At 46.8% G+C, this 27,063-nt stretch overlaps 1 protein-coding gene across 3 annotated transcripts in view; it reads right to left on the bottom strand.

Moving 5' to 3' along the window:
- LOC140426673 (centrosome-associated protein 350-like) overlaps positions 1-27,063 on the bottom strand; it is a 145,350-nt gene that overhangs the window by 73,221 nt on the left and 45,066 nt on the right. For all 3 annotated transcript variants that reach the window (XM_072511753.1, XM_072511756.1, XM_072511755.1), the window contains 2 exons: positions 17,138-17,284; positions 14,193-14,368 (listed from right to left, as the gene is read on the bottom strand). In XM_072511753.1, the coding sequence (XP_072367854.1) occupies positions 14,193-14,368; positions 17,138-17,284 (323 nt within the window). The remainder of the gene's footprint in view (positions 1-14,192; positions 14,369-17,137; positions 17,285-27,063) is intronic.

Here is a 27,063-nt window from a genome sequence, read left to right as displayed (position 1 = left end):
GATCTGAATTGACGTGACCCTCACTTTACAAAACCAACAAAGAGGGCCTGAAACAAGTGGAAGCTAGTGGAATGAAATGGATACCACAACACTGCCAAGGCTACCTGGGTTAAAAACGATTATATAAACCCCTGCACAAAGAAGTGACACTATGCTGGAAAGTGACACTATGCCCAGACTGCCTCCTCTCTCAGTCAATTATAATTATTTAAGAGGTGCAATTGATCATAAATGATACCTTAAGAGCTATTTAAAAGTATGTACTACCCCTCCCCTCCTTGCCACATATTCTCAAATTGAAGGGGCACGCATTTTGTATCTCAAGCAGGTCTGATCTGAATTTACCGACACTAATTCAGCTTTTGATTCTTTACCCCTTCATGTTGTGAAGGCCATGAATCTTCAAATACCACTTCCCCATTGCGAACTGTTAATCAGGTGAGGAACGACAGGCTTGGTTTCAACACTCCATGGCACAGTACATTAGTGCTGTATAGAAGTATGGCAATGGGATGTGAAACAATGTCAAACCTGCAGTTCAAGCATCATTGAATATTTCGGAAATAGGCATTCAGGACTTCTATTCTAGATTTTATAGTAGCACTGCAGAGAAACAAACTGTTAACAGCAATTGTGCCAGGTAAAAGATGGAGACAGAAGCTGCAAGGGTTAGATAGGGCAAGCTCCATTTACATGCATACCATTTCAACAAGGGCACAACACTACAGAAACAACACAATAGCCTCCTTGTTATTTGAAGCCACTCATTTCAAATTATCAGATATTTACAAACCAAAACCACACTGGACAGAATTAAATGACACTTGGTTGGATATTCAACAATGCAGCTCATTTCAAAAGTAAGGAGTGTCTTCGAGAAACACTGAAGCTTTCCCACCCAAAGAAAATAGGGGGGGGGGGGGATGCTCGTTTTGTCACTATGAAAGTTGAAGTTAAAATAAACGTGCTTGTCGGAGGCAACATCAATGGATTGGTTGGCCGCACGCTTTAAAAAATGGACGTAATTTAAACTGATCCTTCCAATTCTCCGATAAATTATACAGGCCAACATTTTAGGTTTTACTGTGAAGCGGATTGTGTCAGTTGTCTTGGACTTAAAAGAACAGTTACAGAATCAGATAATTAAAACAAACACCAGCGTATATTTATACAGTGCCTTTAACATTATGAAATGTCCCAAAAGCCTTTACAGGAAACATTATGAAACAAAGTATAGCACGAAGGCACCTAAGGAGATATTAGGTTAGATGACCAAAAGCTAGGCAGATTTTAAATAGTATCTTAAATGAAGGAAGTCAAGTCGAGCAGCCGGGAGGTGTAGAGAGGGTGTACCAGAGTTTGGGGCCCATGCAAAAGTCAGGGTCACCGATGGAGCAATTAACATCGATGATGCTCGAGAGACCAGAATTAGAGAGGTGCAGATATTTTGGCAGAGTGTAGGGCTGGAGGAGAATACAGAGATAGTGACGGGGAAGGCCATGGAAGGATTTGAAGACAAGGATGAGAATTTTTACTCAAAGGCAAAACAAATACAGGTCAAGTATCCTTTATTCAAAGCCCTTGGGGTTGATTGCATTTTCTTTTCAGATCATTGTAAACCTGCATTACAAAATCTTAGGCCAGTGTTTTTCAAACTTTTGTCCCCAGGACCCACTTCCACCCACTGGCTGACATTGGGACCCACTTGATGGCTGGCAGAGACATGATGGGCCAAAATGTCTCTTTCTGTGCTGTAAAGCTCATGGCTCCATGAAAATAAAGAGATATTCAAAGTTCAGGGAGGAGCCATATAGTTGATGTTGATGATTGAATTAGGGAAAAAAAAAAGATTTGCACTTTGCTAGTACCATCACAACTACATGAGTACAATGTAGTTTGCAGCCAATGAAGTACAGTCACTGCTATAATGCCAATTTATACACAGCAAACTCCCACAAACAGCAATGTGATAAAGACCAGGTAAATTTTTGTGATATTGATTGAGGGATAAATGTTAGTTCGGACATCAGGGATAACTCCCTGCTCTTATTCAATGTAACCCATGGAACCTTTTATATCCACATGAGGCAGAACCTCCGTTTAACATGGAATCTGGTAAACAGCACTCCTAGCAAGGTAGCACCCCTGCAGTACTACACTGGGTGCGAGCCCAGAAGTGGAGGTGAACCCACAACCGTCTGTTTGATGTAGATACAAGTGTGTTACCCACTGAGCTACGACTAACACAGAGGAACAACAACAGAAATTTGGGCAGGACTGGAACCGATGTCCTGGGGGGGGGGGGGGTTTGCTAGTGCTGTTGGGGAGGGTTTAAACTAATGTGGCAGGGGGATGGGAACCGATGCAGGAAGTCGGAGGAAAGTAAAACGGGGCCAGAAACAAAAAGCAGTAAAGGGGAAAGTGTAAGGCAGAGAAGCCATAGTCCAAAATCAAAAAGGGCCACAGTAAAGGGTACAGTGACTGAGGAATGTGTGAAAAGGGAGGTGGCCAATGCAGGATTGAGGGTGTTGTACCTAAATGCGCGCAGTATACGGAACAATGAGTTTGTTGCGCACATTGAAATTAACCGGTACGATGTTGTGGGCATCACAGAGACGTGGCTGCAAGGGGATCAGGGCTGGGATCGAAATGTCCAAAGATATATGTCCGATCGAAAGGTCAGGCAAATGGGCAAATTGTTAGTAAGGAATGAAGTTAAATCGGTAGCAAGGAGCGATATAGGATCAGAAGGCATAGAATCTCTGTGGGTAGAATTGAGGAATCGCAAAGGTAAAAAGACCCTGATGGGAGTGATGTACAGGCCCCTAGCAGTAGTCAGGATGTGGAGCAGAAAATAAATCAGGAGATAGAAAAGGCATGTAAAAAAAGTCAATATTACAATAATCATGGGGGACTTCAATATGCAGGTGGACTGGGAAAATCAGGTTCGTAGTGGATCCCAAGAAAGGGAATTTGTGGAATGTCTAAGAGATGGTTTTTTTGGAGCAGCTTGTGACAGCAGCTTGTGACAGAGCCTACTAGGCAACAGGCAATTCTGGATTTGGTGATGTGGAATGAGGCAAACTTGATTAGGGAACTTAAGGTGAAGGAACCCTGAGGGAGCAGTGACCACAATATGATAGAATTTACCCTGGAGTTTGAGAGGGAGAAGCTGCAATCAGATGTAACGGTATTACAATTAAATAAGGGTAACTACAATGACATGAGGGAGGAGCTGGCCAGAGTTGATTGGAAAAGGAGCCTAGCAGGGAAGACAGTGAAACAGCAATGGCAGGAGGCACAACAGAAATTCATCCCAAGGAGGAGGAAACATGCTAAGGGGAGGACAAGGCACCCATGGCTGACGAGGGATGTCAAGGACAGCATAAAGGTCAAGGAAAAAGCATACAAAGTGGCGAGGATTAGTGGGAAACAAGAGGATTGGGAAGCCTTTAAAAGCGAGCAGAGGACAACTAAACAAGCAATAAGGGGGGAGAAAATGAAGTATTAGTGCAAGCTAGCTAGTAATATAAAGGAAGATAGGAAGAGATTTTTTCAATATATAAAAGGTAAGAGAGAGGCAAAAATAGACATTGGACCACTAGAAAATGTGGCTGGAGAAGTAATAATAGGAAACAAAGAAATGGCAGACGAACTGAATAGTTACTTTGCATCAGTCTTCACGGTGGAAGACACCAGTGGGATGCCAGAGCTCCAGGAGAATCAGGGGGCAGAGGCGAGTGCAGTGACCATCACTAAGTAGAAAGTTCTCGGGAAACTGAAAAGGTCTGAAGGTGGATAAATCACCTAGACCGGATGGACTACACCCCAGGGTTCAAAAAGAAATAGCTGAGGAAATTGTGGAGACATTAGTGATGATCTTTCAGGAATCACTAGAGGCAGGAAGGTGGCTAATGTAACCCCACTGTTTAAGAAGGGGGGGGGGGGAGAAGACGGGAAATTATAGGCCAGTCAGCCTGACTTCGGTCATTGGTAAGATTTTAGAGTCTGTTATTAAAGATGAGATCGCGAAGCACTTGGAAGTGCATGGTAAAATAAGACTGAGTCAGCAAGGATTTGTCAAAGGGAGGTCGCGTCTGACAAATTTGTTAAGAGTTCTTTGAGGAGGTAACAAGCAAGTTCGACAAAGGAGAACCAGTGGATATGATTTATTTAGATTTCCAGAAGGCCTTTGACAAGGTGCCGCATAGGAGACTGTTAAATAAATTAAGAGCTCATGGTGTTCAGGGCAAGATACTGGCATGGAAAGAGGATTGGCTGACTGGCAGAAGGCAGAGAGTGGGGATAAAGGGGTCTTTTTCTGGATGGCAGCCGGTGACTAGTGGTGTGCCTCAGGGGTCTCTACTGGGATCACAACCTTTTACAATATACATTAATGATCTGGAAGAAGGTACTGAAGGCACAGTTGCTAAGTTTGCAGATGATACAAAGATCTGTAAAGGGACAGATAGTATTGAGGAAGCAAGGGGGCTGCAGAAGGACATGGACAAGCTAGGAGAGTGGGCAATGAAGTGGCAAGTGAAATACAACGTGGAAAAGTATGAGGTTATGCACTTTGGAAGGAGGAATTTAGGCGTAGACTATTTTCTAAATGGGGAATGCTTCGGAAAGCAGAAGCACAAAGGGACTTGGGAGTCCTTGTTCACGATTCTCTTAAGGTTAATGTGCTGGTTTAGTCGGCAGTTAAGAAGGCAAATGCAATGTTAGCATTCACATCAAGAGGGCTAGAATACAAGACCAGGGATGTACTTCAAAGGTTGTATAAGGCTCTGGTCAGACCCCATTTGGAATATTGTGAGCAGTTTTGGGCCCCATATAAAGAAGGATGTGCTGGCCTTGGAAAGGGTCCAGAGGAGGTTCACAAGAATGATCCCTGGAATGAAGAACTTGTCGTATGAGGAACGTTTGACAACTCGGAGTTTGTACTCGTTGGAGTTTAGAAGGATGAGAGGGGATCTTATTGAAACTTACAAGATACTGCGAGGCCTGGATAGAGTGGACGTGGAGAGGATGTTTCCACTTGCAGGAAAAACAACAACCAGAGGACACCATCTCAGACTAAAGGGGCGATCCTTTAAAACAGAAATGAGGAGGAATTTCTTCAGCCAGAGGGTGATGAATCTGTGGAACTCTTGGCCGCAGAAGGCTGTGGAGGCCAATTCACTGAGTGTCTTTAATACAGAGATAGATAGGCTCTTGATTAATAAGGGATCAGGGGTTATGGGGAGAAGGCAGGAGAATTGGGATGAGAAAATATCAGCCATGATTGAATGGCGGAGGTGACTTGATGGGCCAAGTGGCCTAATTCTGCTCCTATGTCTTATGGTAGAATAGCCCCCATTCTTTTTAAAAAATAAACTTAGAGTTCCCAATTCTTTTTTTCCAAATTAAGGGGCAATTTAGCGTGACCAATCCACCTAACCTGCACATATTTGGATTGTGGGGGTTCGACCCACACAGACACGGGGAGAATGTGAATAGCCCCTAATCTTAAAGATAATCTTGCAGGAAAAGATGCAGCATGCTGTAAATGGTTGGGAAAGATGACTCCAGAAGATTACTGTCTTACTCTCAAGGATACAGGTTTAAACACAAAAAGGCTGCTTTGAGGATTGATATAAATGTTTTCACTTAGGATGCAAGATATTTTTTGGGGGGAGGGGGAAAAGCACAGACAGAGGCAGCGAGTTTCCGTAAAGTTCCGAGGATTTTCCTAGGTAGCTGTTATGAAAGAGTTTGAATGTAATTGTTCTGTACCGGTTTTGCTGCGGGTGAGGAGCGACACCCTGACCCAGAAAGAAAGAAGACAGTTTTCTCCAAACCCTATTGTCCCTCAGCACATTTTGAATGGATGCGCAAACTCTCCAACCTGGTGTTTGGCTTCTCAAAAGCTCCTTCCAACGAGAGGAGTGAGCGAGTATATGTATATGTTGATGGCATGCAGGGTGCTACCTTCTCTACTGAAATGGGGGTCGAGTCCCTTGGTGGATGATCCTGAAAAGCTACTCAATTTAAGGCGAGTTGATTGAAAGAGTTCAGTTCAGTGAAGGATTGATTGGTGATGATCAGATGTCCCTTTACTCGGTTTCAGTCTTGTCCTTGTGATGGTTAAGAGTCATAGATGTTTACAGCATGGAAACAAGACCTTCGGCCCAGCTTGTCCATGCCGCCCACTTTCTATCACTAAGCTAGTCCCACTTGCCCGCATTTGGCCCATATCCCTCTATACCCACCCTGCCTATGTAACTGTGTAACTGTTTTTTTAAAGGAAAAAATTGTACCCGCCTCTAATTCTGCCTCTGGCAGCTCGTTCCAGATGCTCACCACCCTCTGTGTGAAAAAACTTCCCCTCTCGTCTCTTTTGTATCTCTCCCCTCTCACCTTGAACCTATGCCCTCTAGTTCTAGACTCCTCTACCTTTGGAAAATGATGTTGACTATCTACCTTATCTATGCTCCTCATTATTTTATAGACCTCTATAAGATCACCCCTAAGCCTCCTACTGTCCAGGGAAAAAAGTCCCAGCGTATACAGCCTCTCCTTATAACTCAGACCATCAAGTCCTGGTAGCATCCTCACAAATCTCTTCTGCACTCTTTCTAGTTTAACAAAAACTGAACAAGAACCAGAACTGAACACAGTATTCCATGTGATGTCTTACCAATGTCTTGTACAACTTCAACAAGACATCCCAACTCCTGTATTCACTATTCTGATCAATAAAACCTCACATGCTGAATACCTTCTTTACCACCCTGTCCACCTGCGACTCCACCTTCTAGGAGCTATGAACCTGTACCCCTAGATCTCTTTGTTCTGTAACTCTCCCCAACTCCCTACCATTAACTGAGTAGGTCCTGCCCTGATTTGATCTACCAAAATGCATCACCTCACATTTATCCAAATTAAACTCCATCTCATAGAATCTCATCGAATTTACAGTGCAGGAGGCCATTCGGCCCATTGAGTCTGCACCGGCTCTTGGAAAGAGCACCCTAGTTAAGCCCACACCTCCACCCTCTCCCTGTAACCCTGCAACCCCATCTAACCCAAGGGCAATTCAGCATGGCCAATCCACCTTACCTGCACATCTTTGGACTGTGGGAGGAAACCGGAGCACCTAGAGTAAACCCACGCAGACACAGGGAGAACGTGCAGACTCCGCACAGTGACCCAAGCAGGAATTGAACCTGGGACCCTGCCGCTGTGAAGCCATAGTGCTAATCACTATGCTACCGTGCTTGCCCCCAATCTGCCATTCATCGACCCACTGGCCCAATTGGTCAAGATCTTGGTGCAATCTTTTATAACCTTCTTCACTATCCACTATGCCACCAATCTTGGTGTAATCCACAAACTTACTAACCATGCCTCCTACATTCTCATCCAAATCATTAATATATATAACAAATAACAGTGGACCCAGCACTGATCCCTGAAGCACACCGCTGGTCACAGGTCTCCAGTTTGATAAACAACCCTCCTCAACCACCCTTTGGCTTTGGTCGTCAAGCCAATTTTGTATCCAATTGGCTGTCTCACCCTGGATTCCGTGAGATTTAAACTTTTGCAGCAACCTACCATGCGGTACCTTGTCAAAGGCCTTGCTAAAATCCATGTAGACAACGTCGACTACACTGCCTTCATCTACCTTCTTGGTTACCTCTTCAAACAACTCAATCAAATTCGTGAGACATGATTTTCTCCTTACAAAGCCATGCTGACTTTCCCTAATTAGCCCTTGCCCGTCTAAATGACTGTAGATCCTGTCCCTCAGAATACCTTCTCACAATTTACCCATTACAGAAGTAGGGCTAACCGGTCTGTAGTTCCCAGGCTTATCCCTACAGCCCTTCTTAAACAAGGGTGCAACATTTGCTATTCTCTAATCTCCAGGCACCTCTCCTGTTGCTGTCGATGATTCAAATATCTCAGTTAGGGGGCCGGCAATTTCCTCCCTAGCTTCCCACAACGTCCTGGGATACATTTCATCAAGTCCCAGGGATTTATCTATCTTGATGCGCTTTAATACCTCCAGCACCTCCTTCTCTGCAATATGTAGACTCAAGACATCACTTTTTATTTCCCCAATTTCCCTAACATTCAATAGTAAATACTGATGAGAAATATTCATTTTGGTCCTATCCCATCTGTTGTGGATCTGCACATAGATGACCTTGTTTATCCTCAAGAGGCCCTACCTCTCCCTACTCACCCTTTTACCCTTTATGTATCTGTAAAAGCTCTTTGGATTTTCCTTTGCCTTATCTGCCAAGACAATCTCATGCCCCCTTTTTGCCCTCCTGATTTCTCTCTGACCTCTTCTCCGACAAGCCCTATACTCTTCAAGGGATCCACTTGATTCCAGCTGCTATGCATGCCATATGGCGATACAATAGCACAGTGGGTAGCACTGTTGCTTCACAGCTCCAGGGTCCCAGGTTCGATTCCCGGCTTGGATCACTGTCTGTGTGGAGTCTGCACGTTTTCCCCGTGTGTGCATGGGTTTCCTCTGGGTGCTCCAGTTTCTTCCCATTGTTTGTCCTGAAAGACCTGCTGATAGGTAAATTGGACATTCTGAATTCTCCCTCTGCGTACCCGAACAGGCGCCGAAATGTGGCGACTAGGGGCTTTTCACAGTAACTTCATTGCAGTGTTAATGTATGCCTACTTGTGACAATAAAGATTTTTTTTCAAAACTGCCTCCTTCTTCCTTTTGACCATGGCCTCAATATCTCAAGTCATCCATGGTTCTAAATTACAGCTAGCCGCCTGGCTTGCTGTTGGGATGTCTGGCCAGTCCACTGCCTTTCACTCCTGGGACATGCATTCTCTTGTATCTCCCCTCACAAAAGCTATTTTCGTGGCACTCTGTTTGCCATCCTGATCTTACCCAGTAGTTGGGATATGTATGTTAATTTCAGGGTGCGCTGAAACCCATTTTACATCTGCTCACGACCCACCCACGGGTCGCTGCCCCCACTTTGAAAAAACTTGGCCGAAGCTAGCTATAGTCTAAAGTGCTCCGAGAGCTATGAATCTTTGGAATTCACTACCTCAGAGGGCTATGGAAGCTCAGTCATTGAGTATATTTAAAACAGAGATTCACAGATTTCTAAATACCAGTGACATAAATGGAAATGGAGATAGTGTGGGGAAAAGGGCATTGAAGTGCATGATCAGCCATGATCATACTGAACAGCAGATAGTATTGATGGACTGAATGGTCTCCTTCTGCTCCCATGTTCCTTTGATAAGAGTGATGCTGGATAGCTCACTCAGCGTGCGCCCAAGTCCTCCCTTGATCTTCAGGGAACGAAAACAGTCGTTATCAGAGGAGCAGCCAGGACGAAAGAGCAAAAGTAGTTAGATGTTTGAAACACATATACAAATCATTTGATGGTAAGTTTTTTCCAAAGAGCAGATACAGAAGAAAATGAGACTGAAAGAAGATAGAAGAATACAAGGGAATAGCTGGAATACAGTCACGATGACAGGGAGACCGCCCAAGATAGCGAGGAAAGATTAAATGAAGACAGGAAGGCTGCAAATTAAGAAAGGCAAAGGGTACCAAGAAAGATTATTGTATTCACTGGGGAAGATGATTCATCCGTGCAGAGGCGGAGGAAGGAGAGGAGGAGGAAGAAATTGGCGAGTCTCAAGGTGGGACAGGGGTGGGGTAGACAATAAGATCTTAGAGAGGTGTAGGACTGGATAGGGGTGACAAGTTTAAAGTAAGAGAAGACATTACAGGGCATTGGAAAAAAAGCCTTGGCGCTAAGGACCACACACCACACGGTGTTTTAGGAAAGTACAGCAAGCCAAAGAGGCTTCAGTAAGGGAGAAAAATGTCACCATCGGTGTACTATAGTTTCAGTCACAGCCAGGATGCCAATATAAACATTTATTTTTTATAAAAGGGCCATGAATTGCAAGGATGTGGTTTGTGATTCAATAGACATTTGCGGAATGAAATATGGGGAAGGAAGCTGATTGATCCACTAGCAGAATCCAATAAAGGTGGCATGAGTGGGTCAGGAATGAGGTGCGCAATGCTCCTCAAAGGGCAGAAAATTGGCAACTTTGGCTTCTGCTCGTACGTAGGCAATGACAGGCAGCTCAATAGACCTGTCAGTTAATGATAAGAGTGGTACAGAAGGGAGCTATGACTCTCGTTGAAGAGGGTATAAGCCTAGAATGACAGAAGAATAGGAAAGTAGAACAATAATAAACTGGGGTCCACAGGAGCAGCAAATATATGCGCACATGAATGGGCACAGAGGAACTTCTGGCTTACGTAAACATGACAGGGACAATGAAACCTACTTACCAAACAATGTCTATGTTTTCCAAAAGCCCTTGTTAAATGCACTTCTATAACCAGCCGTGGCTTCCACCTCCTCAACAATAATTATTTTATCAAGTTTCTTGTCAGGTAATTCCTTCTTTCCATGTAAAAATGGGAGATACAAGACCCTCAGAAGAAGGATAACTAATCAGTTTTGAATGGGGAAATACCTTTTTAGCTAGTTAGAACATAATTTTCTTATCAACGTCAAACTCATGAAGCAATGGCAGAAGCCCACAAATTCATACTTTCTTTTGTCAGCACTTCTGGTCAGATGCTTTTGCCCATTTTTAAGTTGGGAGTATTGGACTGGAACTACACAAAAATCTTGCTCATAGGGTGTGGGCCCACAGACCTGAAGATGAACGCACATCCTGACCCAGAGGTCAACAATAAGTACTGTTAGTTTGTACAGGCCTGTTCATAAAAGAGAACTGCACACAAGCAGCCCATAAAATCATGCAAGATACAAATCAATGCATTCAAACTGGAAACTTGTAGTAAAGGTCAGGTTCCACACTTACCTGATCTGCAGATTGACATCATTCTACCACTCTTATGGCAGCAGGTATAAACAGGCATCGTGTAGAACAGTTTCAGATAATCTTTGAAGATGCGTGGCCATTTAATTAATTATTTCACATATAAAAGTTACACAAGTCTCTTGACAAATGAAAGATCAAAATGTTTGATTTCCATGTCCACATGCTCAACACAAGGAAGCTTTTATTTCAAATTTCTCTCAAAGTTGACCTTAAAGGTTAGGCTTAATTAATTTTCAAAAATTCTTGTTTAAACTCTGAACACAGCACACCTCTATTACAGAGGTGGGGTATTGATTCAACCGTTCCTCTAAAATTTCTGTTTTTGGTTGATTTTGATTCACTGGAATTACTCACAACTCTGTAAATTACTTGTCTTGTGCACCTTTTCTATCATTCCCATGGTCACACTTATTTTTTCAACTGCTGCCATTTGTTCCACTAGCATAGCAGACAAAGTGGTTTCTTCATGAGGATAATACTCATGCCAGTTCAGTCATTTTGCAGAAAAAGTACAATCTCTTGAACAGCCCAAACAGGCAACAGGCCCATCTTCCTAAAATACTGTCTGAATACTCCACCAATAAGACAACCAAGAGATAATTGGGAAAGACTCGGGACATCATTGGACCGTACAAGGTCCATGGGTATAACCTTTAAAATGCAATCTATTCTCTTTAGTCAAGATTAGATCTTCAATGGAGATTCATGTAACTGTCACCATCAGGTTTTTCTTACTGCCTATCCTGGGGAACCTGCAGGAATGTGTTGCCTTACTTTTGAAAATCTTTGATAGCACCCATCTTTGCTGTATCAAAAGCAACATCCTCCTAAAGCCACTATAGAATCATAGAATCCCTACAGTACAGAAGGAGACCATTTGGCCCATCGGGTTTGCATCATCCCTCTGAAAGAGCACCCAATCTTGGCCCATGCCCCCACCCTATCCCCGTAACCCAGCCTAATCTTTGACACCAAGTGACAATTTTTCATGGCCAATCCATTTAACCTGTACATCTTTGAACTGAGGGAGGAAACCCGGGGGAAACCCACGCAGACTCAGGGAGAATGTACAAACTCCACACAGGCAGTCAAACAGTCACCCAAGGCTGGAATTGAACCCGAATCCCTGGCGCTGAGGCAGCAGTGCTAACTGTGCCATCAAAATGCCCCCTAATCAGACCAATTCTTACAACATGGAATTTAAACTGAAGATCCAAAAAGTATTGTGCCTATCTGATAACACCCCAAGATACATTAATTACTGCCACTTTTCAGCACCATAGGACACTGCTTGCACAGCCTATGCACTGATGTGAGATAGAAAAGGATCAGAAAATGTATCTGACTGTACTAACTAGTTTCTCTGAAGGACATTTTTAAACATATATTCTATTTCAATGTCTACAAATAACTTTGTTCTAGCTCTGTGGTACTTAACAGCCTTAATCAGGGAGAGTACCTATGCCACCCAGGATCTTGCCAGCTGCACAGAGCCACTTCCTTTCCCATCTATTCCCACACAATGCACCCCAAGCAGCTGCTGTCAGGAAGGTAGAAGCAGCTCTGCCCAGGTTTCTCAATTACCAATGTCAATGCCACAACAATCTTCCAAGAGCTTAGTGTATAGTATGCATCTTGGCTGCTTCCCTCAATACACACACGCACAAAGACAAATAGGTGTTTAAGCAGGATGCAGGCACAAAGAGAGGATGATTGCCAAATCATTAGTGTATTGACAAACCTATCTTTGTCAGTAACAACCACAAATCTTCATTCCCCTTTTCGTCCAGAGGCTTATGAGCTTGTGTCACCTCTCTCACACTTCAATCATCCCCTTACTTTGTTCAAGGTATCAAGCTCGTCTTTTGCCAGACTTTGACAACCCAAACTCATTTGTAACTCCCAGTTACCAATAGAAAAATACAGCGAAAGACAAAGTGTATGTATTTGCAACCATCACTCAACACAGCATGTGCAATAATAGAGGGATGGGAGAAACAGTATTTCACTGGGGCTTCTTGCTTTGAAGAATTGAACAATCAGCAGATAAATTTAATAAAACTACCCCAATTCTCAAAAAAAGACCATCAGTAAAAGCACAAATCAAATCCATCAAATTAGCATATCATTACCGTCTAATTATTTCTTAGTTATGCTAAACCAGTTTCAAAGCTTGATTTGAGCACAGTACTGTGCGCAGTTCTGGTCACTGTCCCAAAAAAATTATGTTGTTTTTTTTGAGATGGGAGCTCTGGAGAGGGTGCTTATGTAGGTGATTCCAGAAATGTGTCGGTATACATGTCAGGGAAGGACTGACATGCCAGCACTCTTCTCTCTTGGAAAAGGGCTGAGGGGTGACTAATTGAGCTCTTTAAAATGACAAGTTCTGATAAGAGTGGACACAGACAGTGTTTCTTCTTGATGGGAAGAGCATAACTAGGTGCCATAAATATTAGTCATCAAGAAATCCAATAAGGAATTCAGAAAAAAAACTTCCATCACCCAGAAGGTGGTGAAAAGCTCTAACAGAGATGCATTTAAGGGGAAGCTTGTCAAGTAGCTGAGGGAGAAGGGAATAGAGGGTTAGGATAATAGATTTCTGAAAGGGAAGATAGGAGGAGGCTCGAGTGGTGCATAAACACCAGCATGGACTGGTTGGGCCCAGTAGCCTGTTTCTGTTTTGTATATTCCATGCAATCCTATCTAAGAAAAAAAGCTCACACAAATGATGTAAAACCAACAATTCCACCTGAAAGAACAATTTCATTTCTCTGCCATCCTACCCCCCCAAATGCAAAGTGAGCTTTGCACTAGAGAAAGTCTTCACTTTCACAATGCAATTCCATGAGGGTTGGGCCAGGGCAATTGGGTAAACAGTGCTGATACAAAAGAGGAGTTTGATGGGGTGGGGGGGGGGGGGTTATAAATACTGCCAGAGATTTCAGGGAGGCCTACTTGGAAGGCAGGGGTGAAATCACATTTTGGACTTGGGTCTCCATTCCCAACACTTATTTGGGGGAGCACACATGGAACCACATTATCCAGAAACACCACAGGCCTTGGGAAAGGGGGGGGGGGGGGTTAAGTGGGGCTTTATATATTATATCCTGGCAATGTCAGTTCTCTCTTCCCAACACGCCCCCCCCCCCCCCGCCTACATAAACATGCACCTTCTGACAAATGGTAGAATGCAATGAAACAAGTTAGTCTTGCCATATTTTCACAGCAGTAGACATTACAAGAAGCCCCAACAAATAATTAAATGTGTATCGTATTACTTTTCATCCATGTGACTGCGCATCTTCTTTAGCTTTTGCATGATGCTGCTAGTCTCACTTCCAGAGATAGAAACGGGGGAGGGGCTCCGCGTCTCCACATCTGTCTGCAAAGGACTGGAGGTGTGGCTCACTTTAAAAACATTCTCTACCTCGAGCTGCTCTCCGCTCCGCTGCTCCTAGAAGTTAAAAGAAAGTTATTTAAAAAGGAGACCAGGATGTTCCAGCCCTGTCATGGCGGGACCCAGCGCAGGACATTTGGCAGCTCAGCCAAACGATCACCAACTTTCACCAGGACTGGAAGATCAGGGCTTGGAAATCCTGCCCCGAGAGATTGGACCTGAGAATATACCAATTTGGGTCTGTGGAGAGGTTTAACAGGAACTCAGTTTTGCAATTTGTTGGAGGAAAATGCAGTGGGATTCACCATAATCAGTCTCCAGAACAGAAGAGCATGCTGTCCACTCTCAAGCAGGGAGAGCTTTCTTGTTGTTTGGGGGAGTGCAACACACAAGAAATAAACAGTTGTGTGCATGCACACAGCAATTGGAATTCTGCCTTTAGTTCTGGGCACTGCATCTCAGCAAGGATATGCTGGCCATGGAGAGGGTGCAGCAGAGATTTTCCAGAATGATACCGGGGTTAAAAGGGTTAACGGGGTTAAATTATAACTAGGCTTATAATCTCCTGAGTACGAAAGATTAAGGAATGATCTAATTAAGGTGTTTAAGATGATTAAAGGAATTAATATGACAGCTCGGAAGAAACTATTTTATCTGGTGTGGGAGGCCAGAACAAGGGGATGTAATCTATGAGCACAACTAATGCAAGGCCATTCCGGCAATATTCAGGTGGTGTTAATGTCCCTGGATTAGCAATCCAGAGCCCGGGATTAAAGGGAACATGGGTTCAAATCATACCATGCCAGCAGGTGGAGTTTAAAATCAATTAATGTAAAAATCTGGAATTGAAAGATGATTTCACGGTCACCATTACTAAGACCATGATCAATCAGCGCAAAAAACCGTAAGATTCACTAATATCATTCTGGGAAGGAAATTTAACATCCTGACCACCATGGACTACATGCGGCTCCAGATTCACAGCGATGTAGCTCACTCTGAAATGGCCTAGCAAGCCACTCAATTCAAGGGCAATTAAGGGATAGGCAATAAATGCTGGCCCTCCCAGCGATGCCACAACTAGTGGAATAATAAAGAAAAGTCAACATTCCAACTCTTGCCCTGCCGCACCCACACAGAGAGAAAGATGCTGAGGCCAGCCATAACTTGAAGATGTCAAAACGGAGACAGATCAGGATTTTGTGTGTTTGGGATATTTATCAAGGATTACAGAACCAAGGCAGCAAGATGAGTTAGGTAGAGACTGATTACAACCCAAGTGAATGTAAACAGATTTGAGGATTCAGTCGCTTATTCCTGTTCCAATGCACTGTTATCAAGCATTACTGCCAAATGATCATTCTACCATTATAGAATGTGGTTTGGTGAGATAAGCTAAGGTGGGAAGAGGTTGTGATGAATGTAGGAAATGTTTATGTTGCAGTTGTGTTATTAAAAAAACTATTGTGTGTCTGCTAAAACTGTGATTAAGGGATCAGCTAGGCAAGCTGCGATGTCACTCATGGGAGGGGCTGGGTCTGTTTTAGTTTCATTTTCAGCCCTGCCCTGTGTTTAGTTTAATTTACAGAGTTCCTCTCTGGGTTCGAAGGAAAGGAGTTGTGTTTCTCAGACTGAGTTCTGAAAACTTCTCTCCAAGGCTTTGTGAATAAATCTATAAATATCATCTTACAAGTAGCATTTGACCCATATGTGGATTTTGCTTAATTAAAATTTAGAAGTTAATGGGAAGATAAGCTCAAAGACCTTTCTGTAATTTTTTTAAAGAATTGTTGAATTGTTAATTGAAAAGCGGTTTATTCCTTGGATGTTAATGAGGTTAATACTGCGTTAAAATATAAAAGAACCCTATTTGTCAATGGAATTACTCCTGGAGGTGAAATCACAGTTTACAAATTGAAAAATTGTCAGGGTTTCTTGTCCAGTTTCCTAATATAAATTGGGGGTCTGGTCCAGTACCGAAACAAGACTGATATGGAGCAAAAGGAAAACATGAGCACAGCAAGGTTGGGCTGAATGTTCTGTTTCTGTGTCATTAGTTCTACAGAATGCCGAATGACATTCGATATAATGAACACAAACAAAGCAAAATAAAGTGAGGGCAAAGTCAAAATATTTTCTTGGACACCAATCTGGCCTGTGTACACAGTTCAAAGTCCACATGTTAGCATCTTTGTAAAACTGAAATATTGAAGTTAATATTCCTCACCAACAGACTTAAATTTTTATATTAAATTCTCTTATAGCTTGCCTTGGAAGATGACAACATTTTCATTTACACTACAGAATACATACTTGCTGAATAGCAAGCTTGTACTGTACATGATCACACCTAATAATAATATTTTTTTAGGGGTCACAAGTAGGCTCACATTAACACTGCAATGAAGTTATTGTGAAAAGACCCTAGTCGCCACACTCCGGCGCCTGTTCGGGTACACGGAGGAAGAATTCAGAATGTCCAATTCACTTAACAAGCATGTCTTTCGGGACTTGTGGGCGGAGACCAGAGCACCTGGAGGAAACCCACGCAGACACAGGGAGAAGGTGCAGACTCCGCACAGTCACCCAAGCCGGAAATCGAACCCGGGTCCCTGGCGCTGTGAAGCAACAGTGCTAACCACTGTGCTAATAATGCTCATAAGTAATTCCTTACATATGAATTAGGAATTAGGCCACACATCCCATCGAGCCTGCTCCACCCTTGAACAAGATAACGGCTGATGTATTTTCTTATTTTCAGAATAACCTGGTATTGAATGCTTTAGCAGCGTACATCTTTTGCAGTGTCTCAGGTGGTGTACTGACCAGTTTTCTCTCTCCAGCTGATTTTAGCTTCTCCTGGATTTTCATGGTGGTCTGGCGCATGCGCTGAATCTCCTCCTGCTGTTTCAGGATCAACTGCCTCTCCTTGCGAGCGGCTCTGTTGGCTTCTTGGAGACGTTTGATTTCAGCCTGTGGCAAAAGTGCGGGCAGGTCAGAGAAGAGAAACAAAATGTGAAAAGGGGCTGTAGACTGTTAGGTGCACCTTGAAATGTGAAAACCGTCTACGCACACCGTGCAACGTGGAAAGCTGTTGACGCGCACCGTGCAATGTGGAAAGCGGTTGACGCGCACCGTGCAATGTGGAAAGCTGTTGACACGCACCGTGCAATGTGGAAAGCTGTTGACGCGCACCGTGCAACGTGGAAAGCTGTTGACGCGCACCGTGCAACGTGGAAAGCTGTTGACGCGCACCGTGCAATGTGGAAAGCTGTTGACACGCACCGTGCAATGTGGAAAGCTGTTGACGCGCATCGAGCAATGTGGAAAGCGATTTACGCGCACCGAGCAATGTGGAAAGCTGTTACTGTGCAATGTGGAAAGCTGTTTACACGCACCGTGCAATGTGTAAGGCTGTTTACGCGCATCGAGCTATGTGGAAAGCAGTTTACACGCACCGAGCTATGTGGAAAGCTGTTACTGTGTAATGTGGAAAGCTGTTTACGCGCACCGTGCAATGTGGAAGGCTGTTTACTCGCACTGTGCAATGTCGAAAGCTGTTTACGCGCACCGTGCAATGGGGATAGCTGTTTACGCGGATCGAGCAATGTGGAAAGCTGTTACTGTGCAATGGGGAAGGCTGTTTACGCGCACCATGCAATGTGGATAGCTGTTTACGTGGATTGAGCAATGTGGAAAGCTGTTACTGTGCAATGTGGAAAGCTGCTTACGCGCACGGTGCAATGGGGAAGGCTGTTTACGCGCACCGTGCAATGTGGATAGCTGTTTACGTGGATCGAGCAATGGGGAAAGCTGTTACTGTGCAATGTGGAAAGTTGCTTACGCGCACAGTGCAATGGGGAAGGCTGTTTACGCGCACCGTGCAATGTGAGAAGCTGTTTACGCGCACCATGCAATGTGGAAAGCTGTTTACTCGCACCGTGCAATGTGGAATGCTGTTTACGCGCACCGTGCAATGTGGATAGCTGTTTACGCGGATCGAGCAATGTGGAAAGCTGCTACTGTGCAATGGGGAAGGCTGTTTACGCGCACCGTGCAATGGGGAAGGCTGTTTACGCGCACGGTGCAATGTGGAAGGCTGTTTACACGCACCGTGCAATGTGGAAGGCTGTTTACGCGCATCGTGCAATGTGGAAAAATGTTTATGCACACCGTGCAATGTGGAAAGCTGTTTATGCGCAGGTGCACCAGTGTTCAGGCGCACCGTGCAATGTGGAAAACGGTGTTCAGGCGCACCGTGCAATGTGGGATACGGTGTTCAGGCGCACCGTGCAATGTGGGATACGGTGTTCAGGCGCACCGTGCAATGTGGATAACTGTGTTCAGGCGCACCGTGCAATGTGGAAAACAGTGTTCAGACGCACCGTGCAATATGGAAAACAGTGTTCAGACGCAACGTCCAATATGGAAAACGGTGTTCAGGCGCACCGTGCAATGTGGATAACTGTGTTCAGGCGCACCGTGCAGTATGGAAAACAGTGTTCAGACGCAACGTGCAATATGGAAAACGGTGTTCAGACGCAACGTGCAATATGGAAAACGGTGTTCAGACGCAACGTGCAATATGGAAAACGGTGTTCAGGCGCACCGTGCAATGTGGATAACTGTGTTCAGGCGCACCGTGCAATGTGGGATACCTGTGCTCAGGCGCACCGTGCAATGTGCAAAACGGTGTTCAGGCGCACCGTGCAATGTGGGATACGGTGTTCAGGCGCACCGTGCAATGTGGAAAACGGTGTTCAGGCGCACCGTGCAATGTGGATAACTGTGTTCAGGCGCACCGTGCAATGTGGAAAACGGTGTTCAGGCGCACCGTGCAATATGGAAAACGGTGTTCAGGCGCACCGTGCAATATGGAAAACGGTGTTTAGGCGCACCGTGCAATATGGAAAACGGTGTTCAGGCGCACCGTGCAATGTGGATAACTGTGTTCAGGCGCACCGTGCAATGTGGAAAACGGTGTTCAGGCGCACCGTGCACTGTGGATAACTGTGTTCAGGCGCACCGTGCAATATGGAAAACGGTGTTCAGACGCACCGTGCAATATGGAAAACGGTGTTCAGGCGCACCGTGCAATGTGGAAAACGGTGTTCAGGCGCACCGTGCAATGTGGAAAACGGTGTTCAGACGCACCGTGCAATGTGGAAAACAGTGTTCAGACGCAACGCGCAATATGGAAAACGGTGTTCAGGCGCACCGTGCAATGTGGAAAACGGTGTTCAGGCGCACCGTGCAATGTGGAAAACGGTGTTCAGACGCAACGCGCAATATGGAAAACGGTGTTCAGGCGCACCGTGCAATATGGAAAACGGTGTTCAGGCGCACCGTGCAATATGGAAAACGGTGTTCAGGCGCACCGTGAAATATGGAAAACGGTGTTCAGGCGCACCGTGCAATGTGGATAACTGTGTTCAGGCGCACCGTGCAATATGGAAAACGGTGTTCAGGCGCACCGTGCAATGTGGATAACTGTGTTCAGGCGCACCGTGCAATATGGAAAACGGTGTTCAGGCGCACCGTGCAATGTGGATAACTGTGTTCAGGCGCACCGTGCAATGTGGAAAACGGTGTTCAGGCGCACCGTGCAATGTGGGATACCTGTGTTCAGGCGCACCGTGCAATGTGGAAAACGGTGTTCAGGCGCACCGTGCAATGTGGGATACGGTGTTCAGGCGCACCGTGCAATGTGGAAAACGGTGTTCAGGCGCACCGTGCAATGTGGATAACTGTGTTCAGGCGCACCGTGCAATGTGGAAAACGGTGTTCAGGCGCACCGTGCAATATGGAAAACGGTGTTCAGGCGCACCGTGCAATATGGAAAACGGTGTTTAGGCGCACCGTGCAATATGGAAAACGGTGTTCAGGCGCACCGTGCAATGTGGATAACTGTGTTCAGTCGCACCGTGCAATATGGAAAACGGTGTTCAGGCGCACCGTGCAATGTGGATAACTGTGTTCAGGCGCACCGTGCAATGTGGAAAACGGTGTTCAGGCGCACCGTGCACTGTGGATAACTGTGTTCAGGCGCACCGTGCAATATGGAAAACGGTGTTCAGGCGCACCGTGCAATGTGGAAAACGGTGTTCAGGCGCACCGTGCAATGTGGATAACTGTGTTCAGACGCACCGTGCAGTATGGAAAACAGTGTTCAGACGCAACGTGCAATATGGAAAACGGTGTTCAGGCGCACCGTGCAATATGGAAAACGGTGTTCAGGCACACCGTGCAATGTGGATAACTGTGTTCAGGCGCACCGTGCAATGTGGATAACTGTGTTCAGGCGCACCGTGCAATGTGGATAACGGTGTTCAGGCGCACCGTGCAATGTGGATAACGGTGTTCAGGCGCACCGTGCAATATGGAAAACGGTATTCAGGCGCACCGTGCAATGTGGAAAACGGTGTTCAGGCGCACCGTGCACTGTGGATAACTGTGTTCAGGCGCACCGTGCAATATGGAAAACGGTGTTCAGGCGCACCCTGCAATGTGGAAAACGGTGTTCAGGCGCACCGTGCAATGTGGAAAACGGTGTTCAGACGCACCGTGCAATGTGGAAAACAGTGTTCAGACGCAACGCGCAATATGGAAAACGGTGTTCAGGCGCACCGTGCAATGTGGAAAACGGTGTTCAGGCGCACCGTGCTATGTGGAAAACGGTGTTCAGACGCACCGTGCAATGTGGAAAACAGTGTTCAGACGCACCGTGCAATATGGAAAACAGTGTTCAGACGCAACGCGCAATATGGAAAACGGTGTTCAGGCGCACCGTGCAATATGGAAAACGGTGTTCAGGCGCACCGTGCAATATGGAAAACGGTGTTCAGGCGCACCGTGAAATATGGAAAACGGTGTTCAGGCGCACCGTGCAATGTGGATAACTGTGTTCAGGCGCACCGTGCAATATGGAAAACGGTGTTCAGGCGCACCGTGCAATGTGGATAACTGTGTTCAGGCGCACCGTGCAATATGGAAAACGGTGTTCAGGCGCACCGTGCAATGTGGATAACTGTGTTCAGGCGCACCGTGCAATGTGGAAAACGGTGTTCAGGCGCACCGTGCAATGTGGGATACCTGTGTTCAGGCGCACCGTGCAATGTGGAAAACGGTGTTCAGGCGCACCGTGCAATGTGGGATACGGTGTTCAGGCGCACCGTGCAATGTGGAAAACGGTGTTCAGGCGCACCGTGCAATGTGGATAACTGTGTTCAGGCGCACCGTGCAATGTGGAAAACGGTGTTCAGGCGCACCGTGCAATATGGAAAACGGTGTTCAGGCGCACCGTGCAATATGGAAAACGGTGTTTAGGCGCACCGTGCAATATGGAAAACGGTGTTCAGGCGCACCGTGCAATGTGGATAACTGTGTTCAGTCGCACCGTGCAATATGGAAAACGGTGTTCAGGCGCACCGTGCAATGTGGATAACTGTGTTCAGGCGCACCGTGCAATGTGGAAAACGGTGTTCAGGCGCACCGTGCACTGTGGATAACTGTGTTCAGGCGCACCGTGCAATATGGAAAACGGTGTTCAGGCGCACCGTGCAATGTGGAAAACGGTGTTCAGGCGCACCGTGCAATGTGGATAACTGTGTTCAGACGCACCGTGCAGTATGGAAAACAGTGTTCAGACGCAACGTGCAATATGGAAAACGGTGTTCAGGCGCACCGTGCAATATGGAAAACGGTGTTCAGGCACACCGTGCAATGTGGATAACTGTGTTCAGGCGCACCGTGCAATGTGGATAACTGTGTTCAGGCGCACCGTGCAATGTGGATAACGGTGTTCAGGCGCACCGTGCAATGTGGATAACGGTGTTCAGGCGCACCGTGCAATATGGAAAACGGTATTCAGGCGCACCGTGCAATGTGGAAAACGGTGTTCAGGCGCACCGTGCACTGTGGATAACTGTGTTCAGGCGCACCGTGCAATATGGAAAACGGTGTTCAGGCGCACCCTGCAATGTGGAAAACGGTGTTCAGGCGCACCGTGCAATGTGGAAAACGGTGTTCAGACGCACCGTGCAATGTGGAAAACAGTGTTCAGACGCAACGCGCAATATGGAAAACGGTGTTCAGGCGCACCGTGCAATGTGGAAAACGGTGTTCAGGCGCACCGTGCTATGTGGAAAACGGTGTTCAGACGCACCGTGCAATGTGGAAAACAGTGTTCAGACGCACCGTGCAATATGGAAAACAGTGTTCAGACGCAACGCGCAATATGGAAAACGGTGTTCAGGCGCACCGTGCAATATGGAAAACGGTGTTCAGGCGCACCGTGCAATATGGAAAACGGTGTTCAGGCGCACCGTGCAATATGGAAAACGGTGTTCAGGCGCACCGTGCAATATGGAAAACGGTGTTCAGACGCACCGTGCAATATGGAAAACTGTGTTCAGGCGCACCGTGCAATGTGGATAACTGTGTTCAGGCGCACCGTGCAGTATGGAAAACAGTGTCCAGACGCAACGTGCAATATGGAAAACGGTGTTCAGACGCAACGTGCAATATGGAAAACGGTGTTCAGGCGCACCGTGCAATGTGGATAACTGTGTTCAGGCGCACCGTGCAATGTGGAAGGCTGTTTACACGCACCGTGCAATGTGGAAGGCTGTTTACGCGCATCGTGCAATGTGGAAAAATGTTTATGCACACCGTGCAATGTGGAAAGCTGTTTATGCGCAGGTGCACCAGTGTTCAGGCGCACCGTGCAATGTGGAAAACGGTGTTCAGGCGCACCGTGCAATGTGGAAAACGGTGTTCAGGCGCACCGTGCAATGTGGATAACTGTGTTCAGGCGCACCGTGCAATGTGGAAAACAGTGTTCAGACGCACCGTGCAATATGGAAAACAGTGTTCAGACGCAACTTCCAATATGGAAAACGGTGTTCAGGCGCACCGTGCAATGTGGATAACTGTGTTCAGGCGCACCGTGCAGTATGGAAAACAGTGTTCAGACGCAACGTGCAATATGGAAAACGGTGTTCAGACGCAACGTGCAATATGGAAAACGGTGTTCAGACGCAACGTGCAATATGGAAAACGGTGTTCAGGCGCACCGTGCAATGTGGATAACTGTGTTCAGGCGCACCGTGCAATGTGGGATACCTGTGCTCAGGCGCACCGTGCAATGTGCAAAACGGTGTTCAGGCGCACCGTGCAATGTGGGATACGGTGTTCAGGCGCACCGTGCAATGTGGAAAACGGTGTTCAGGCGCACCGTGCAATGTGGATACCTGTGTTCAGGCGCACCGTGCAATGTGGAAAACGGTGTTCAGGCGCACCGTGCAATATGGAAAACGGTGTTCAGGCGCACCGTGCAATATGGAAAACGGTGTTTAGGCGCACCGTGCAATATGGAAAACGGTGTTCAGGCGCACCGTGCAATGTGGATAACTGTGTTCAGGCGCACCGTGCAATGTGGAAAACGGTGTTCAGGCGCACCGTGCACTGTGGATAACTGTGTTCAGGCGCACCGTGCAATATGGAAAACGGTGTTCAGGCGCACCGTGCAATATGGAAAACGGTGTTCAGGCGCACCGTGCAATGTGGAAAACGGTGTTCAGGCGCACCGTGCAATGTGGAAAACGGTGTTCAGACGCACCGTGCAATGTGGAAAACAGTGTTCAGACGCAACGCGCAATATGGAAAACGGTGTTCAGGCGCACCGTGCAATGTGGAAAACGGTGTTCAGGCGCACCGTGCAATGTGGAAAACGGTGTTCAGACGCAACGCGCAATATGGAAAACGGTGTTCAGGCGCACCGTGCAATATGGAAAACGGTGTTCAGGCGCACCGTGCAATATGGAAAACGGTGTTCAGGCGCACCGTGAAATATGGAAAACGGTGTTCAGGCGCACCGTGCAATGTGGATAACTGTGTTCAGGCGCACCGTGCAATATGGAAAACGGTGTTCAGGCGCACCGTGCAATGTGGATAACTGTGTTCAGGCGCACCGTGCAATATGGAAAACGGTGTTCAGGCGCACCGTGCAATGTGGATAACTGTGTTCAGGCGCACCGTGCAATGTGGAAAACGGTGTTCAGGCGCACCGTGCAATGTGGGATACCTGTGTTCAGGCGCACCGTGCAATGTGGAAAACGGTGTTCAGGCGCACCGTGCAATGTGGGATACGGTGTTCAGGCGCACCGTGCAATGTGGAAAACGGTGTTCAGGCGCACCGTGCAATGTGGATAACTGTGTTCAGGCGCACCGTGCAATGTGGAAAACGGTGTTCAGGCGCACCGTGCAATATGGAAAACGGTGTTCAGGCGCACCGTGCAATATGGAAAACGGTGTTTAGGCGCACCGTGCAATATGGAAAACGGTGTTCAGGCGCACCGTGCAATGTGGATAACTGTGTTCAGTCGCACCGTGCAATATGGAAAACGGTGTTCAGGCGCACCGTGCAATGTGGATAACTGTGTTCAGGCGCACCGTGCAATGTGGAAAACGGTGTTCAGGCGCACCGTGCACTGTGGATAACTGTGTTCAGGCGCACCGTGCAATATTGAAAACGGTGTTCAGGCGCACCGTGCAATGTGGAAAACGGTGTTCAGGCGCACCGTGCAATGTGGAAAACGGTGTTCAGACGCACCGTGCAATATGGAAAACTGTGTTCAGGCGCACCGTGCAATGTGGATAACTGTGTTCAGACGCACCGTGCAGTATGGAAAACAGTGTTCAGACGCAACGTGCAATATGGAAAACGGTGTTCAGGCGCACCGTGCAATATGGAAAACGGTGTTCAGGCACACCGTGCAATGTGGATAACTGTGTTCAGGCGCACCGTGCAATGTGGATAACTGTGTTCAGGCGCACCGTGCAATGTGGATAACGGTGTTCAGGCGCACCGTGCAATGTGGATAACGGTGTTCAGGCGCACCGTGCAATATGGAAAACGGTATTCAGGCGCACCGTGCAATGTGGAAAACGGTGTTCAGGCGCACCGTGCACTGTGGATAACTGTGTTCAGGCGCACCGTGCAATATGGAAAACGGTGTTCAGGCGCACCCTGCAATGTGGAAAACGGTGTTCAGGCGCACCGTGCAATGTGGAAAACGGTGTTCAGACGCACCGTGCAATGTGGAAAATAGTGTTCAGACGCAACGCGCAATATGGAAAACGGTGTTCAGGCGCACCGTGCAATGTGGAAAACGGTGTTCAGGCGCACCGTGCTATGTGGAAAACGGTGTTCAGACGCACCGTGCAATGTGGAAAACAGTGTTCAGACGCACCGTGCAATATGGAAAACAGTGTTCAGACGCAACGCGCAATATGGAAAACGGTGTTCAGGCGCACCGTGCAATATGGAAAACGGTGTTCAGGCGCACCGTGCAATATGGAAAACGGTGTTCAGGCGCACCGTGCAATATGGAAAACGGTGTTCAGGCGCACCGTGCAATATGGAAAACGGTGTTCAGACGCACCGTGCAATATGGAAAACTGTGTTCAGGCGCACCGTGCAATGTGGATAACTGTGTTCAGGCGCACCGTGCAGTATGGAAAACAGTGTCCAGACGCAACGTGCAATATGGAAAACGGTGTTCAGACGCAACGTGCAATATGGAAAACGGTGTTCAGGCGCACCGTGCAATGTGGATAACTGTGTTCAGGCGCACCGTGCAATGTGGGATACCTGTGTTCAGGCGCACCGTGCAATGTGGAAAACGGTGTTCAGGCGCACCGTGCAATGTGGGATACGGTGTTCAGGCGCACCGTGCAATGTGGAAAACGGTGTTCAGGCGCACCGTGCAATGTGGATAACTGTGTTCAGGCGCACCGTGCAATGTGGAAAACGGTGTTCAGGCGCACCGTGCAATATGGAAAACGGTGTTCAGGCGCACCGTGCAATATGGAAAACGGTGTTTAGGCGCACCGTGCAATATGGAAAACGGTGTTCAGGCGCACCGTGCAATGTGGATAACTGTGTTCAGGCGCACCGTGCAATATGGAAAACGGTGTTCAGGCGCACCGTGCAATGTGGAAAACGGTGTTCAGGCGCACCGTGCAATGTGGAAAACGGTGTTCAGGCGCACCGTGCACTGTGGATAACTGTGTTCAGGCGCACCGTGCAATATGGAAAACGGTGTTCAGGCGCACCGTGCAATGTGGAAAACGGTGTTCAGGCGCAACGCGCAATATGGAAAACGGTGTTCAGGCGCACCGTGCAATGTGGAAAACGGTGTTCAGGCGCACCGTGCAATGTGGAAAACAGTGTTCAGACGCACCGTGCAATATGTAAAACAGTGTTCAGACGCAACGCGCAATATGGAAAACTGTGTTCAGGCGCACCGTGCAATATGGAAAACGGTGTTCAGGCGCACCGTGCAATGTGGATAACTGTGTTCAGGCGCACCGTGCAATATGGAAAACGGTGTTCAGGCGCACCGTGCAAGTGGATAACTGTGTTCAAGCGCACCGTGCAATGTGGAAAACGGTGTTCAGGCGCACCGTGCAATGTGGAAAACGGTGTTCAGGCGCACCGTGCACTGTGGATAACTGTGTTCAGGCGCACCGTGCAATATGGAAAACGGTGTTCAGGCGCACCGTGCAATGTGGAAAACGGTGTTCAGGCGCACCGTACAATGTGGAAAACGGTGTTCAGACGCACCGTGCAATGTGGAAAACAGTGTTCAGGCGCACCGCGCAATATGGAAAACGGTGTTCAGGCGCACCGTGCAATATGGAAAACGGTGTTCAGGCGCACCGTGCAATATGGAAAACGGTGTTCAGGC

This window comes from Scyliorhinus torazame, chromosome 7 (assembly GCF_047496885.1).
Source record: "Scyliorhinus torazame isolate Kashiwa2021f chromosome 7, sScyTor2.1, whole genome shotgun sequence".
Lineage (NCBI taxonomy): Eukaryota > Metazoa > Chordata > Chondrichthyes > Carcharhiniformes > Scyliorhinidae > Scyliorhinus > Scyliorhinus torazame.
This window is presented reverse-complemented; position numbering and strand designations above follow the sequence as displayed.